At 43.8% G+C, this 17,892-nt stretch overlaps 1 protein-coding gene across 1 annotated transcript; it reads left to right on the top strand.

The window, feature by feature from the left end:
- Nucleotides 1-1,603: 1,603 nt before the first annotated feature.
- PROK2 (prokineticin 2) lies at nt 1,604-16,118 on the top strand. Its single transcript, XM_055136375.1, has 3 exons — nt 1,604-1,747; nt 5,310-5,435; nt 14,513-16,118. Exons 1-3 carry the CDS (start codon nt 1,658-1,660, stop codon nt 14,615-14,617), a joined length of 321 nt encoding a protein of 106 aa, XP_054992350.1. The 5' UTR covers nt 1,604-1,657; the 3' UTR covers nt 14,618-16,118.
- The last annotated feature ends 1,774 nt before the right edge of the window (nt 16,119-17,892 follow it).

Genomic DNA, 17,892 nt, shown 5'->3' with positions numbered 1-17,892 from the left:
CCAAGCCCGTGTTGACTGGTTTTCACATTTATCTGGCTGCATTCTCATACTAGCCTTGGCACAGAGACTGGAAAAGGAAAGTTTCCACCAATCTGTCACTTGCTACTGTTTCCACTTATTTCACTGAGTCCGATTTTAATGATTTTTAAAAAGTTAAGAAAAAGTTTGATTCTTCGCTGTTTTCGGCTTCAGGACGCTTCTCAAACACGACAACGCGAGTAAAAGAGGGTTTTTTTAAAACCCAAAGATTTGTCTTTAAATATTCAGCTGTTTAACATTCACATAATTGTCTACTCTCCCCCAGCCCTCCCCTCCCCACCATTTTCGTCTGAATGCTTTGGCATGGGGAGCCCCACAGTCTGAAAGTAACTTTGCTCGACTCCTCTCACTGCAAGGATTAAGGCGGCTGAAAGAAAGACGCATCTGCTTTTCAACAGTCTGTGGTCCAAGGAAACCCGAAGGGTTGACGAGAAGAAGAAAACTGGGGTTGGGCAACCTCCAACTTCGGTGCAAGCAACTTCAGCGTAGTCCTGCCTAGGTAGATTTGATATCGCTTTCCCTGAGCGGGGGGCGGGGGGGTGGAAATCAGGCTGAGATCTTAGAAGTTGGGCTAGAGGGCAAATTTCTCGCGCGTCCCCTCGTGGGTGACCTGTAACCAGCAGGCGCTCGGATCTCGGTCCCCAAAACGGAACGGATGGCAGAAACTTCTCAGAGCCATGAAGACCGAAGCAGGAGCTTCCCGGGGCTGGGAAGCGCAGAAGCCACGTACCTAGGGCTTGTGGGGCCTGGGGCTGGCACTGCCGCCAGCCTCTCATTTCCCTTTGGCATCAGCCCGAACTGCTCTGCCCGCCCGAAGCTGGCGCGGGGCTAAAGGAGGGAGGAAATGCATGCGAGGAAAGCCAGCGAGGAGACGGCCGGGAACAGATGTGAGCATAAAGGGGGAGCACTGGAAATGAAAGAAGCAAATTGGACTCCCACAGCTGGAAGGACCAACCCCTCCATGTCGTCAGGGACGTGGGATTAGGGGTGATTTCGTTCTCCCTTTGTTCTCCCCGCCCCCACCCCCCATTCTTCCCCGTCTCGTCTGTATTTGTTTGATGCCTGTCCTTTCTGTTCGGTTATTGGACCATGAGGACAGAGCGGGTGGCAGTACCTGGCGCGCCGCGGGCGCTCGGCAAAGACGGGCTGAACAAACGAACAGATCCGGGGGGGCCCGCGCCCGCTCCTCCGGGCGCCCCCCGCTCCCGGCACGTAGTAGGCGCTCGCACATCTGTCACGCAAACGAGCAGCAAGTTTTCGGGCGCCGCGCACGTGGAGCGTCGGAACCCGGGCCGGCCCGGGAGCATGGGCCGGGCCGCAGACGCCACCGGGCGCGGGCCGCGGGGGCCGGAGCGGGGCGCTGGCACGTGCGCCGCTCGGAAGCGGCCGGGCCGCGGCGGGGCGCGTGTGCGCGTGGGGGCGTGGGGTGTGTGCCCGCGCCTCGCCCCCCGCGCGTGCCGCCGGGCGGGCGCCCGCGTGAGTCACGGCCCGGCTCGCTTTATAACGGCCGCAGGCGCGCGGGAGCCGCCCGCCGCCCGCCCGCCGCAGCCGCCGCCCGCGCGCCCGGGCCCCGCGCCCCGCAACGGCCCCGCAACCGCCGCGCAGTCCCGAGGGCGCCATGCCGCGCCCGCCGCTGCCGCCGCCGCTGCTGCTGCTGCTGCTGCTGCTGCTCACGCCCCCCGCCGGGGACGCCGCCGTCATCACCGGGGTAAGCGGCCCGCGCACCTGCCCGTGCGCCCCGCCGAGCCCCGCCGCCCGGGGAGGGGACGCCCGGGCGCCGCACCTGCCCGGTCGCGCGTCGGCGCCCGAGGAAGTGCCCGGAGCGCCCGCGGGCCGCGCAAGTGACTCGAGTGTCCCGCCGGCACCCGGATCCCCACTTTGTCCCGCCGGCCGCCTCGGGAACCCCGCGCGGCCGCTCTGCGGGACCGGATCGGTCGCTCGGTTCAGCCGAGTTTTCAGGGGCGCTTCCCTGCAGCCCACCCCACCCTGGCACCTTTGAAACTCGAGGCCCCCCTTCCGGGAAGGCGACGGGGGGTGAGGGGGGCTCTAGGCGAATACCCTCTAGTTCCCCGCCCCCCCTCCCCCCGAGCCTTAATCCTGCACTCAGGGGCTCCTGCTCCCGGACTCTCGCTCCGCAGAAACCCTTTGAAATCGCTTGGTCCCGGGCCAGCGGGGCTTGTGCTTTGGAAAGCCAAGTGTGGGAGCGTCCTTCTGGACTCCGGGGCCTTTCCGCGGCGTCTTGGGCTCTCCCTGGAAAAGTTTGCTAATTTCTAATGATTGGTGAAGCGCTTCCAGGACTAGGGCATCCTCTGCAAGGCGACCTGTTCATCCTTGCTGGAAGTTAGTGGCTCGATCCGTGCTCTGAAACGCCCAACAATTCCCCTTCTGTGGACCTGAAGGATGAGCTTACAGTATAAAAATGTTTTCAAGTGTAGTCTAGTTTTACATTAGCAGTACAAAACCGCCAGCATTTCCTGGTGGTTTTAATTGCTTCACCTCTTTTTTTTTTTTTTTTAAGCGTGAAATTATTTTTACACTGTAGTTACATTGAAATATCGAAGTGCACATTATGGGATTTAAATGCAACTTCCGTGTTTGAAATGGTCATCCATAAATGTCATTGTCTTGAGAAAATAAGGCTCTATTGTCTCCATGTTAGTTAATTGAGTTATAACATGCTTGAAATCCCTTGCACTATAGCAGCATTTACTTACACTCAACAGATATTAATTATAAACATTGTGGTATTTGTTGCAATAGTTTAGAGTTGTTTTTTTTTTCAAATGTATTTGAATAAGCTTTGTCAGTAGCCAGTCTTGAGTAGTTGGGGAAGGAAAAAATAAATAAAAATTTTACAGGTCCTTCTAATACAAGAGAATTGGAACACGATTGGCTTTTTCTCCAGTTCCCCTGCTGGCTCATTTAAAATTTCTCCTAATCCTCTGAGTCCAAAATTCCTTTGAATATAAGTATCTTTTTGTTCTATTCACAGGATAACACTATTTGAATAGATTTTCAATGGGTTGAGAATGAAGGGTATTAGGAAATAGCTCTCTAATTAAAGATATATAAAGGTTTGCAGTTCATTGTAAATATTTCCAAGAACTGAAGCTTTTTGTTACAAAATGAAATTTTGTCACAGTGGATGTTATTCTGCTAGAGAGGTTTTGACTGGGCTTATGTAGTCATTTGTGCAGTTTTTGTTGTCATTATTACTTGGTGTCACAAAGAAAACTTCTTAAAAATTCTCTAGAGTGACATGGCAATAAAGAAGTTGAGTTATGTCTCTATGACAGGAACCATCTGGAGTCAAATAAAAAACTTTGTAGCATTCTTAGATCTTCTGTCCATAGCATGTTAAACATCTAAGTAATTGATTGAATTTTAAAAGATACTGGCTAGATTTGAATTGTATAAAAACAGAGCTAGTGAAACTTGAAGATTTGGAACCTTGAATATCTGTTGAAACAAAAGACTTCCTGAACACCCCCCACACACACCTTAAATATTTTCTTTGGAGGGTTATTTTAAAATTGATTTATATGTTTATATAGATTTGTTTTTTAAAAAAATATTGTGATATCTCATTTATGGAAAGCAATGGCTACATAATTGATTTTTTTGGCAAACATAAACATTAGAAAATGGAAATGTTTGAATATCTTCTATAAATGTTCAAACAACTTCAAGGTGAAAATTGTGGCTCTTGTTCAGATACTGGTTTTAAAAACCCTAAAAAAAATTTTTTTAATGAAGCAAGACAGTATGTATTGAATAAAACTTACTTAGAAAGATGCAAGGGGATAGAGAGAGTATCATGTATTCTGAGAGAGAACATGAGCTTCTGCAAAGTCAAGAAAAGCTAACAAACAGACTGAGATAAGCAAACTACGTGCTCAAGGAAAAACCTGGGCTTGAAGAGCAAGCTGAAGAATTTTTCAGTAAAGATCAACTCAAGCAAGATAGTTAATTGGTCACCTTTAATGAAAAATAGTGAGAGTACCCAGAATACTATTTTGAGAAGCTATAGTTGTCTCCCAAAATAAAATTTACAAGAAGTGTTTTCAGTTGTTTCCAATAAATAGAAATTGAAAATTGTTCTGAATTATATATTTTCTAGTTTTTTCAAAATATGATAAGCATACCACCTTATCCTGTCAAAGCATATATCTTTCAAACAAAGCATCCCAATTTCTTTATAAGAATAATGCTTTTTCAGACTTATTTTCATACAAATAAGTGTAAACCTTGTTATTTATCTCTAATCAGGTATGGAAATTCCTCCATAGTCAATTCTTTGATTATATGTATTTTAGTTATTCTATTGGAAGCAGATGCCTTGAGTCATCACTGTTGATAATTTCACTTGTGTTTTGTAATCTGATGGACTTGATTATCTCAACCTTTATATTGCCTAGATAAATTTCCTAAACCCATAATTTTCTTTGTGGGTTGGACCGAGACTACAGTGAGTGAAGAGCTTGTGTTGCATGAGGGAGCTGGATTTGATCCGTGGCACATATGATCCCCCAAACACCACCAAGAGTAATTCCAGACTTCAGAGTCAGGCCCAATCCCTGAGCATCACTGGGTGTGGCCCCAATTTTTTTTTAAAGGCAAAATAAAATGCAAGTCCTAGTTTGTCCATTTTCAACCTACCAGGTTTTTTTCTTAAGAAAAGGTAGAAAATCAGTCAGTGGTGTAAGAACCATCAAGTCTCATGAATCAAAAGCAAACTATTAGAAAGAGAAAATGTGCACATCTCAAACCTAGAGAAGTACCTTTCTGATCTGGACCATTTTATTCCAGATTTAGAGACCTTTTAAACTTCTCTTTTTAAATTATGCTCAATGGATTTTGCAGTTAAAGTTCCCCAAGTCTTGTGATTCATTTTGTGTAATTCCCAGTGCCCATGGTTTAAGACTAAAATAGACATGTTTCTCATGTTCACAGTAAGTTCACCATCAAAGGAGAGCTTTGTTTTTTCCCAAAATCTTGTGTTTTAAATTTTCCTAATGTGTGCATCATTATTTATGTCTCTTTCTAAATATTGGGAAAATCTGATGAGATTTTTATTGTGTGTGTGTCTATGTGTATGTGCATATATGCAAATAAGTGTGTGTATGCAAACATATATTAGTTTTAAATATATGTTGACTAAAATTTCAGCACTTGGATACTTAGTATTTTTGTTTTAACTGCCAATTTTAGATTTCCCTAGTCCGGGTCTTTCTGTCTCTCTACTTATCTGTTTGTTCATTGCATTTCAGGCCTGCCAGGAGGACCCCCAGTGTGGTGGAGGCATGTGCTGTGCTGTTAGTATCTGGGTTAAGAGCATAAGGATTTGTACACCGATGGGCAAACTGGGAGATTCCTGTCATCCGCTGACCCGCAAAGTTAGTATATAACGTTTGTATTCTCAGTGCTTCATAAGGACCTTAACTCCACACAGGGCCTCTGTGACATAAAACCCAAAGTCACTCGGTGGGTTAGAAGTGTCAATGGAGAAACTTACCTTTCCCCCCCTTTCCCCCCATTTCAAAGAATCCCACCTCCACCATCATTCTACAGATGATATGAGCCTTTTCAGATCACTGCTGTCACAGCCTTAGGTAAACATCAAAAAAATCATCCCAGACAGCGAATCTGCTAAGAAGTTATTCAGGACACAAATAATAGTCTACTGAGTATATTGCTTCACAAAGCTTAAAGTATGGATGTTTGCAAGAAGGCTTAAGGCTTAATGAGGCAGAAGGAAATGCATTCGTGGGGTGGTAGTTGTTCGCGTTGCTTGCTTTTTTTTTTTTTTAACAGAAAATCAGTAACAGAACTGCTCTTATTTATACTCTTTGGAAAGTTACTGACAATAAGTGACCTGGCCTCTGAAGGGAGAATTGGTCAGAGGCTTCTGTCCCAGGGTGGGTTTGCATGGCTCCGGAAGCAGGTGAGTGGGAGGCAGGAGGGAGTGTGTTGGTAGAGATCCTGCGGAGTTCTTACTTTTCTGGTTCAAAAATGTGGCACAAAGAAAACACAATTTGAGCCAAGTCCATCCCTCCCAGCCAAGTTCCCAAGGCTCGCTCTGTTCTCCTGTTGCCTCCTCCATAAACAGGTGAGTGAGCCTGGGCCCTGAACAGTCAGACTGGGCCTGGTGGCTCGTAGGAGACAGAACTGTTCTCTCTAGACATTGTGGACGACCGTGTGTGTTCTAAGACCGTTTTCAAAGCTAAGCAACCCCACCTCTCTGCCCTCTCTCCGTCGCTCCCCCTATGTTTTGGGGTCAGGCATCTTTCTCGTAATCCACAGTAGCAGATAAGCACTTTGTGTTCTGACTTTCTCTTATTGTGTATTGTGAAATAACGTGGCCCCCTAGCTTAGGTTCTGTGGGCTGCAGTTGTCTGGGCCTGGCTGCAGGCTGACGCTGGCTTTTCTGTGGTTTCCTGGAGAAATGGCTCCTGCTAACATTTAGATGGTCCCATCCCTCCCCATCCTCCACCCTGCCCCCCATGGTTGCCTTTACCACTGGAGACTATACTATATTTTTTTCTTTTTTCACCTACCAAACAAGGTGGGGGCTGGGGGCAGGCAGGGAGCACTTCTTCTGATTCTCTTCCTACCAGGCTCTGTTGTTGAGTGTTGGGGCTCAGGGATGCAGTGCCTCTTGGGCCCTGCCATTCGGGGGACCACCAGGATCACCAAGGTAGTGCTGGGTCAGAAATAGGTTGCAGGGTGGGGGATGGGGGTGGGGCAGGCTGTAATGCCTAGGGTTGAACTGGGCTTCTCTTCCTGGGCCCTGGCCTGGGTGTTCTGAAACATAGCATGCACCTTTCACTCTGGGTCATTTTCAAACAGGAAAGGCGAGAAGCAGCCAGTCCTCTGTCTGTCTCAGCCCCTGCAGAGAGGTGGCACTGACCCAGGTGCCTACGGTGCTGGCCTTGGTTTTCTTGTCACCTCTCTCAAGTGTGCGGCACTTTTTCTATGTTGGAGCTAAGTTGCTGATCAGTGTTCTCCGTTAGAAATAGGCCGTTTGTATAGCAGCCAGCCAAACATCACACACCCTGATCACTACAATCAAATGTATTTGCTGAAAGAAGTGAAGAGTGACACAGGAGCTGAAACAGTATATTTATAGCAGTTAAAACTGTCCTCGTTGGGTGCCGACTAACACCATACAGGCTATGCTAACTACTGTCTGCTTTTCTTTAATACTCACAATAGGCCTGTGAAGTAGGTTTACTTATATCCTGTTCTTCATTCACCAGCCTGGGAGGGTCCAGGAAGTAGTTGGGGGCAAAGGTGAGAGGTCAGAGGGCAGACGCTGGACTTCTTTCTCACTCGCCATCTGTGTGACTTTGTCACTACCCTCTTGTACCTTCACAAAAGCTGTCACTGTTTAATTCCAACATTCTTTAGTTCAATTAGTCAAGCATGGTTTGTGTGGGTAAGATGTCCACTGGAATGAAGGATAATGGTCCAAAGCAGGAATTTGTTGCCACTTACAGTATTTTAAAATGTTTTTGAAATGTGGGTCTTTTGATTTCCAGTGGGGTAGGCATCCAGTGTTATTGTACCACCCTTACCCCCAAGATTGCTGATTTCCCTCCCCACTGTCTCTGCATACCTTCTTCTACCCGCCACCAACACCCTATAATTCTGATGAGTTTTACAAATCAGTGATATTTTAAAGAAGAACTAAGTCATTTTGTTTTTGTCTGTTGGAGGATTCATGCCTGGTGGTGTTCAGGGTTGATGCCTGCTCTGTGCTCATGAGTGACCCCTAGTGGTACTTGGGGGAACCATACATATGCCTTCCTGGGTACCCCTGTAACATCTCTTGGGCACCAGGGAGAACCACATTGCTTCCCTGCCCCTTAGTAGAGAGAGCAGAGGGATGAGGTGCCTGCCTTGCATGCAGCCCACCCTAGTTCATTAGCCAGCATTGCATATGGTCCTATCAGTAGGAGAGATCATTACCTACACATTTGAATTCTGTTTCAGTTCGGTTCTGAAGGTCAATGGCTCATCCGTAGAAAGTGGAAATGCAGAAACTAAACAAAAAGTTCTATTTAATGTGATGTGTTTATCAATTACATTTTCGTTTAGGAGCAATGAGTAGTCACAGGGATTGTCTAAAGAGAAGGCTGTGAATAAGACTACAGCTGTAATGACCAAACCATGTGGGAAGTTTTAAACTTCCCACATGGTTTGGTCATTAGCCACCCATCAACAATGTTTATTTTGATAAACACTATGAAGATAGTTTGATAAATATTTGATAAAAATGTGAACAATACTCGATGGATGAAATTTGTAAGCCTTATAGGTAAGAATCGCTAGCTACTTAGTTCAATTTACCATTTTATGTCAGATATACCAATTAATTTCTAGAATTAATTAATTTCTAGAATTTATAATTGTTAGGCTATACAATTGTATCATTATAAATTTTTTTTACTTATATATTTTTGCTTTGGGGGCCATAGCTGGCAGTACTCAGAGCTTAATCCTGGCTCTGGACTCAGGGATCACCCCTGGCAGGGCTTGGGGGCCTATATGTGGTGTCAGGAATTAAACCTGGGCCAGCTGCTTGCAAGGCAAATGCCCTATCCACTGTACTATCACTATGACACTATAGTTATAAAATGTAAACCTTATGTTTGATAATTCAAAAACAGAAGAGAAGAGAAATTCACCTGGCAAGAACAAGGTGAATTTTTGTAAGCACACCCTTAAGCAAATAATAACTTTCACATGTATTCATTTTTAATAATTAAGTATGAATTACTAAATTATATATTTACAGTAATACTTCACTTTTTAAAAAAATACATACTTCAATTTCTATTAATATATTTTTCAGTGTTTGCATCCCATCCTAATTATTAGTTGTCTTTGAAAGTTTGTGATTAATACCTTAATTTTAATTGCCTTTATTTTATGAAACTTTAACTTTTTTTTCTTTTGGGGTCACACCCAGCGATACTCAGGGGTTGCTCCTGGCTCTGTACTCAGGAATTACTCCTGGCGGTGCTTGGGGAACAACATGGGATTCTGGGATTGAACCCAGGTCAGCCACGTGCAAGGCAAACGCCTTACCCGCTGTACTATCGCTCTGGCCCCCAAACTTTAAATTTTTTACCTCTTTTCCTCAAAGCCTTGTTTTTTAAGCTTTGCTTTATTTTTCATGTATGCCAATGTGTTTAGCATTCATTTTTGGGTTTCATTTTTATTTTTTAGTTGCATTTTAAAGCTTCACTAATGTTATTTTTAGAAAGAAATTTTCAAATTGAAATTTGGGTTTTGTTTGGAAAAGTAGAAGGTTTTACTACTTTATTTCTATTTGAAGGGTGCTTGGGCCCACACTCAGTTGGGCTCAGGATTACTCCTATCTTGTTGCTTGGGGAGGCATGTGGTTCCAGGAATCAAAACCAGTGCCTCACACATGCAAAGCCAGACTCAAGCTCTCTACCACTAAACCACATTCCCTGCCCCAAGTAGAAGAATTTTAAGTACTAGTTGTTTCTCTTTTAGAATCATCTATGATAGACACAGTAATAAAATTCTAACTTTAGAATAGATTTTTTTAAATTACTGAAATATAAGTATGATATTTATTGGAATGGAGAGTGGAAGGAAGGATGATACACTCATTTCTTCCTCCTTATTGTGACGGATGTTGAAAGACACTGTCGATAATTTGATTTCTCCTTACAATATGAAAGCCGAACTAAGAGGTCATAGATACTGTTTCTCAGCCTGGACACTGCTGGCACATGGGCCCCATGGCTACGGGAGTGTCCTGTGCGTGGATTGTTCTGGATTGTTAAACAGCATCCCCAAACTGCTCACTCAGTGCCTGCAGTTCTTCCTGGAGGGAAAAATACGCTGAAGACAATGGAAGTTGTCTTCGGACATTGACAGATGTTTCCTTCTTGGGGGGTGGAGAGGGGGTGGCTCAGAGAGACAGGAATCACCAGTGGACCTCACACTGCATTACACAGCCTGGGAGACATGATGTGAATACCAGTTCTTCATCTCTCAACACACAGCTAAGCATCCTCTTGTTCACACAGGGAAGCTTGTGGATTAGTAAAGGGAAGTCCTTGAGGAGTCTCGTGTTTTGTTTTGCTTTGTTTTGTTCTGGGGCCACATCTGAAATTCAGGAGTGCTCATGGCTTGCTTCTCGTTCTGTACTCAGGGAAGAAACAGTTTTAAGCTTTACCAAATTACAAGGATATCACGGCAAGCTTCATCACCACTAAAGCCAGAAACTGTAGGCGTGTGGCTGTTTTATTTTTATTTTATGCAGTTTTGTACTCTACTGTTTGAATTTTTTTTAACTTTGAACTTTCATTGAAAAGAGTTTTAACAAAAAATGGTTTTATTAAAAATAATGTAACAGTAACAGCACTTTTTGTGTCACATGACTAGGCTTTTCTTCCTGTGTCCCTATACAGTCCTTCCTTTAACATAACTGAATGCTGTGAGGGAAACCACAGAAAATATTTTTTCCACATATCCTTAAAATTGCTGTTGGAACCAGGGCAAAAAATACAATGGGTAGGGCACTTGCCTTGCATGTGACTGACCAGGGTTTGACTCCTGGCACCTCATATGGTCCCCCGAGCCCCACCAGGAGTGATTCCTGAGCACAGAGGCAGGAGTAAACCCTAAGCACTATCAGGTGTGACCCCAAAACAAAACAAAACAAAAATTCACTGCAAATGGGTATTTTTCAATAAGAGAATTCCTGCTTGGAAGAGCTGATTCTTCAGCCTCGGGAATTTGCCATTTGGAATTATGGCTATTGGAAATTTTGGACTGAGTAATGTAATTCTAGGCAAACCATCGAATTTGGATGGAATGGTTAGTCTTTGGCTGTACTTGTGCATCTGGAAATACTACTATAAACACGTTCTTCCTTCATCCAAGATGATTAGACACCTGAACATTTTTTTTATTAAGGCACTATGATTTACAAAGTTATTCACAGATGAGTTTCAGGAACACAGTGCTTGTACACCAATCCCACAATTGGTGTGAACTTCCCTTGACCAATTTTCCCAGATTCCCTCCCACCCCCACCAGCCTTATCTTTATAAGCAGGTTTCATTCAATAAAAACTATCTTGCTTCACTAAAAATATATAAAAATAAATATAAGGAAGGCCAGAGAGATAGTTGAAAGGAACTAAGACCATGCCTTGCATTCAGGAGTCCTGAGTTCTAGTACCCACACCACTGTGTATGCCTCTCCACACACACACACACACACACACACACACACACACACTCTACTCCCACCCCCCCAAAAAAAGAGACACCTGTAATGCAGCCTCACTGTCATGTTCAATAAACGGAGACAGATGGGTTTGGGCATTGTCCATCAGGTGAGAGCAATACAAAGACAAGTGGGATGGGTTCGCAAAGGGGCCCAACTGGGGCTGGCATAGCACAGCGGGTAGGGCATTTGCCTTGCATTCGGCTGACTCGGGTTCGATTCCCAGCATCCCATATGGTCCTCCAAGCACTGCCAGGAGTAATCCCTGAGCAACGCTGAGTGTGACCCCCCCAAAAGGGGGGGAGACCGTGTAACCCTCACAGCCAGAGGGTTGCAAAGTTTCAGGGCCGTGAGGACCTGGGCTGCTTTGGCTTCACAGTGAGTCCAACTTGGAGTCCAGCAGCAGGAGGCACATTGTACCCTCACTCGTGAAGTTCCTGGTCCACAGCAGGAGCCAGGTGCAGGATGAGCATTGAAGTTCCTTTCTTTTAGTGCTTCTTCTGTTCCAGGTTATGTGCTGTGTGCTCAGCAAGAAAACAAACTTGTCCTTCTTCTACGGGTCTGGAATCTGGGCAGAAGGGTATTTAGGAGAAATGGCCACTGGGTTTGTCCAGGACAGAAGGCCCCTCTCAGGTGGGTTGATCCCAGCACATTACTTTAGCCCCAAGAGGAAGCAAAGGCACTGAATCCTGTCCAAATGAGGTTATCAATCTGATACCAGGGTTACGTAGGACCCTGACACATGGGGCTCTTCACAGGGCCAGGCTGCACAGAGAGCAGGACTTTCTTCATTAAGTGAAAACTGTCATATAGCTTCTGTGTCTCTCATCACAGTTATGTACAGGGGCCCAGAAGATACCACAAGGACTTAAAGCACTGGTCCAGCAAGCACAAGGCTGCAAGTTCAAGCTCTGGCACCACCCACAAGATGCCAGTAGCACTGCCCATCCCCACAGCATTGGTGACAGCCCTGTTGGTAGGAATCCACAGCACAAAAGAGCTGGAAGTGGCTCGGTGGCTTGGGGTGCCCAGGGGAGGCCCTGACACCAGCCGGAAGCCCAATCCCTGCACCTCATAGGAACCAGGGTGATCCCAAACACCTCTCAATCTGGGTGCAATTGCTCTGGCCCCTGCCTCATGTACTATTGATTGTGATCATCTCCTTGGCCCTTCCAGAACCAAATTGCAAATGGAAGGGTGGAGAGTGGAAAATGGAACAATAAGAAAAAGAGCAAGAAGATGCGTCAGAGCAGTTGTACAGTAGGTAGGCAGTTGATCCCTACCAGCATCCCATATGGTCTCTTGAGCACTGCCAAGAGTAATTTTTGAGCTCAGAGTCAGAAGTACCCCCTGAGCACAGCTGGATGTGCTTCCCCCCCCCCCAAAAAAGAAAAAACAACCTGTAAAAAGCAAAAGGTTAGAAGAACATAAACATGAGACCATCTGGAGAAATAGCTAACATAGTGAATAGTGAATAGTCGGCCTTTCACACGATCGACCCGAGTTCGATTCCTCTGCCCCCATCGGAGAGCCTGGCAAGCTACCCGTGTGTATTGGATATGACAAAAACAGTAACAATTAAGTATCTAAATGAGAGATGTTACTGATGCCCGCTCGAACAAATTGATGAGCAACGGGATGACAGTGAATAAAATAGCTAACAATTTAACATTGTTGAATTGCCCAGCAGAGTTGGGTTAACACATATTGCCCCCCCCCCCCAATGGTTAGAACGGTTCTACCTCTGTCTGCAGATGGCCCCTCACAGGAGAGACATCATTTCTTTTTAATGTAGAAAGGAATCACTTAGATGGGGCATCTGGAAGATTTTCTTGTAAAGACAGATGTTTGGGTAGCCAGGAGGGAAATTCTTGGAGATGCATACTTGAAAATTCATGAAACTAAGGAGCAAAGGCAACTGGGCCAGAAAATAGGGAGAATGCTATCGTCAACCACCTTATACTAAACGGGTTTGCCTGTCCTTTGGGTTAACTACAAACTGTGCCAGGCCCGAGTTAAACTCTTTAAAACCTTGACAAAGCCTCAGCTTCTCTAGAGGGACCATCCACGAGAGAGGAAGAATGAGAATTGCCCTTTGCCTCCAGGAAGCAAACCTGGGATGAGTGTTCTCCCTTTGGCTCTGCTCAGGCAACTGCTGCTCTGTTGTTGGTTGACGATCCTCAACTCCACTTCCTGGGGCCTGGGCAAGGCTGTTAGAAATAGGAGGTGAGGACCAGAGAGCACAGGAGTTGATACTTGTCTTACACACACCAACCATGATTTGATCCCCAGCACCACAAATGATCCCCTGAGTGCCACCGTGAGTGATCCCTGACACAGAGTCAGAACTAAGCCCTGAGTTACACCAGGTGTGGTCCCCAAACAGAAAAACAACAACAACAGAACTTAGAGAAAGAAGAAATAGCAGGGGAGGGATTCTCCAGATGAAGCCGACCTTTCAGTGCTGGCTGTCTCTGGCCCAGCGTTCAGTTTGCTCCATTTTGCCAACTGAGCTATTTCCTTCCCTAGATTCCTGTTTGTTCTTTCCTCCCTTCTCAGGACCATGAACTGCCTCGGATGTGTGTGCACACAGGTGTGCCTTTCTACATTGCTCATGGTCTGCGAGTTTCTCTTGGTCGTCATGCCAGTGTGGTCACCTTTCCCTAAAGACCTCAATAGTGGGACTGGATAAAAATACTCAAGTGACTAATACCCTGGCTACAGTCTTCATCACTCTTTGGGCTGGAAAGATAGTACAGTGGGCGGCGGGCACTTGCCTTGCATGTGGCTGACCTAGGGTCCATCTCAGGCATCCCATATGGCCTCTTGGGCACAGCCAGGAGTAATTCCTTGAGTGCAGAGACAAGAGTAGTCCCTGAATATCACAGGATGTGCTGTCACACACACGCAAAATTTTAAAAATTAAATATTGGTTTCTGGGCTCTGAATAGCAGCAAAGCTTCAAGTTGTCAGGTGTATAATTTCATAAGGGTTCCTAATCACTCAGTGTGTCTTCAGTGAAATGGGTACAAGGAAAATGCATGCTTGTCTCCATGGGGTATGGTAAAACTAATGTGTCTGAAAGCTCCCAGGCTGGTGTCTGACACATAGTTAACTCTTAAAGCCTAAAGACATTGCTCAAACATTGTTTGTGCCAAGGGTTCCTGCTCTGACCTGGCTTTCCTTTTCTCCCTAGGTTCCGTTTTTCGGGAGGAGAATGCATCACACTTGTCCATGTATGCCTGGCCTGTCGTGCTTACGAACCTCATTTAACCGATTTAGTTGTTTAGACCGAAAATAGTCACTTTGGAGTAGAAACTTTCGATGTGAACAGCCACACAATGTCTGTAAAATCCATTTCCTTGTGATTGTGGTCAACACATAAGATGCCAGAAAGACATGTTGTTGCTTTCTCGTGTGCCAAGGAGCATGTCTTTGATTTTTTTTAAATGTTTTTTTTTTAATTGAGAGGATTATAATTTTGGATCAAAAAAAAAAGATAAAGTGTAAGTCATTTTGGAAGTGGTTCTCATTTTCTCTTGTTTCAGTTTGGTTTGGCTTTATGCCACTAACATCCACTTTAAGAAAAATTAGGAAAGAATTTGATACTTTGTTACTGAAGATTTCTTCTTTAATCTCGATATATTTTACACTCTCCCTCTCTACTCCCCCCTCTCTTACACACACACACATACACACACACACACACACACACACACACACACACCAACTACACATATTCCTTTGGTCACATGTTTCTCCTAGAACACTTTAAGGTCCTCACTTTATTCTCTCTTTCCCTTTCTGCCCCTCTAACATCTTAAAGGGCCCGACCCCCTTTGCTGGCAGAATCACTGAAGACAGTCAGGCTCTTTGTCTGATACTTAATCATCAAACAGTATGTAGATAAACACTCCAAACTTCTGTTGGGTAGGGTTCTAGTGTGCCTCCTAAGATTTCACTGAACCTCTGTCTTCAAGTCTGTTGTTCGGCCACTGTAAGGGCAAAAGGAATGGAAAGTTAACTTCCGCTAGATTTTAAAACTGGTGTTCTTTTTGTTTTTAGAAAAAGATTTGTTTTCCAGTGTAATTTTGTATTTCTGTTTATAAAGTTAATTTTTTTAAGCCTCATAGAGATATTCCAGAAAATGTACTTGAAGAAGAAGTATTGACTTTAATCTGGCATTATTCACTATACCATTTTTAATTCCATGTTAAGTTGTAATTTAAACTTTTCTTTGTAACCATAAGTTTATGTATTGGATTGCCAGACATCCTGCCCTTTGTACCTGTACCAATATTTCTGTGTAAAAATTCTGTATCAGAATAATGACACTATTGTATATCATTTGATTTATTTTAATATTATATATATATCTTTATTTTTGTCACAGTTGTCATCAGTTTTTATTACCAGCACATTTCTACATAGCCCACAGCCTACAATGGGTGAAGACTCCTACATTGGTAAAATAGCACTAACAGTATGTGCATTTTCATTTTACATACAGAAAACTTCAGTTTGCATGTATTTTAAGGTAGTATCAAAAGTAAACTGTTGTGAATCAGTGAGGTTTTATGAGCATGAAGGAGAACCTAATGAGCAAAAGGAATTGTAATCAGAAATGGACTCCTGGGACTTCACTGTATTGATTCAGCAATTAGAGAGTGGAGTGTTTGCCAGGGGGGTAGGCAAGGTTCTTAGGTGCTAAGACAAGTGATTCCAATGTAGCTGGAGCTCGGGGAAAGGCACCAAGAATTGTAAATGGATTCAATGTTGCAAATAAACAACTTATGAAATGTGTTTAACTGACTAAATTTGACCATTACAACTCACTGTTTCCCAAAACATCTTCATTTTGTAGGTGTTTACTCTGTTGGGTCTTACAGTTGAACACTGTGTGCAATTTTACCACTTGGATTAACATATTCCATAAATATATGGGATTCGCTGTACTAATCAACATATTTGGTCATGATAGTATTTTAGGATTCAGTTTATTTTATGTTCAAACACATTCCTTACTGAGTTTGTTGAAAAAGACTAGAATTTGGTAAGTAGAATAATGGATAAAAACCAGATACTTCAACTTGGCTAGATGTTATTTCTATATAATGTTTAATATATCATTTTACACTTGTGAAATTTGATTTCGTGAATCATCTATTTTCACTGATGTTAGAGAACAGAACTGACTTATGAAATTTTATTTTTACATTATTTGTACAAATTCAGTTTTGAATAAATTATCCCAAATGAGGGTTGGGGGCTAAACTATGGAACAAATTGAATTTTGTGTGGAAAATAGGAGAGGAATCCTGACTCCAAATAGAAATAAAAAAATGTAATAGAACTTCGGGGGCCAGGGTGATAATACAGCAGGTAGGGCATTTGCCTTTCATGCAGCCAACCCAGGTTCCTGGAACCCCATATGGTCTCCTGAGCCCTGCTAGGAGTGATTCCTGAGTACAGAGTCATGTGTAAGCCCTGAGCACTGCTGGATGTGGTCCCCCGACGTCCCCCCCACACACACACACACAAAACTTTGTCACTTATTACCCTTAAACCTAATTTTTAAATTTTTTTTAATTTTTTCACTTTTTTATTGAATCACCGAAACCTGATTTTTATTGAGGAAGAATGCTTTCCTTGTTTTGTGTACAGGTTTATATGATAATTATTTTGTTTTGGTTTGGGGGCCATAACTGGTGTTGCTCAGGGATCACTCTGTGTTTGTGCACCAGGCACTATATGAAGTGGTGCTGGGGATAGAACCTGGGTTGGCTTCATTCATTAATGCAAGCAAGTGCCCTACCCACTGTACTATATCTCTAGCCCAATAGTTGTTATTTTCTTATTTGTTTCCAAAGTCAGCACCTTTCAAACAGTTGTTCCCTAAAACCTGTAAGCCTTGTGGAGTCTTTAAATGGAAAATATACAGAGTCTTGCACTATGAAACTTGTGGTCCTGTTCCTCCCGGTTCTTAGGATAGTCTCTCACTACCCTCAGTACTTTATAGATCAAAATTTCAATAGCAGGGCAAAGCAAGAGTTTACCCAAGAAAAACTTTAAGTCAGCTGTCTATTTTGACGTAAATATTGTGAATGGATCCCGCTCATTCTGAGATAATAATTAACCTTAGACCAGTGGCTATGGCTTAACACACCAGTGAGTCTTTGGATTTTTGACATGCATTGACTTTTATGAAACCTGCCTTATCTTACTCCACTCTTTTTAAAAAAAATACATTATTTTTTAGTGACAGGAAGGCTCATGTCAAAAGTATTTCTTTACAAACCTCCTGTCTGACTGGAGACCTTTCTTCCTCGCCAGTGTTTCAGTGTCATCCTTTTGTTGAAGCTTGACCATCTATTCACGGATAGATCCAAACACATAAACCAACATTTCCCCCTCATTGGTTTTAGTAATGGAAATTTCGTTCTACTCTTTACTGGCTTCACTCTTTAGAAGATCCAAGATGGCCGTCATTTTAATTTTAAATGCAGGTTATTTTTTGGCATCTAGTGATGTTCACTGTGAACCAGCAACCTTCTGTTTGTTCTATTTTCGGCATAC

The sequence above is a fragment of the Sorex araneus genome, chromosome 4, assembly GCF_027595985.1.
Source record: "Sorex araneus isolate mSorAra2 chromosome 4, mSorAra2.pri, whole genome shotgun sequence".
Classification (NCBI taxonomy): Eukaryota; Metazoa; Chordata; class Mammalia; order Eulipotyphla; family Soricidae; genus Sorex; species Sorex araneus.
This window is presented reverse-complemented; position numbering and strand designations above follow the sequence as displayed.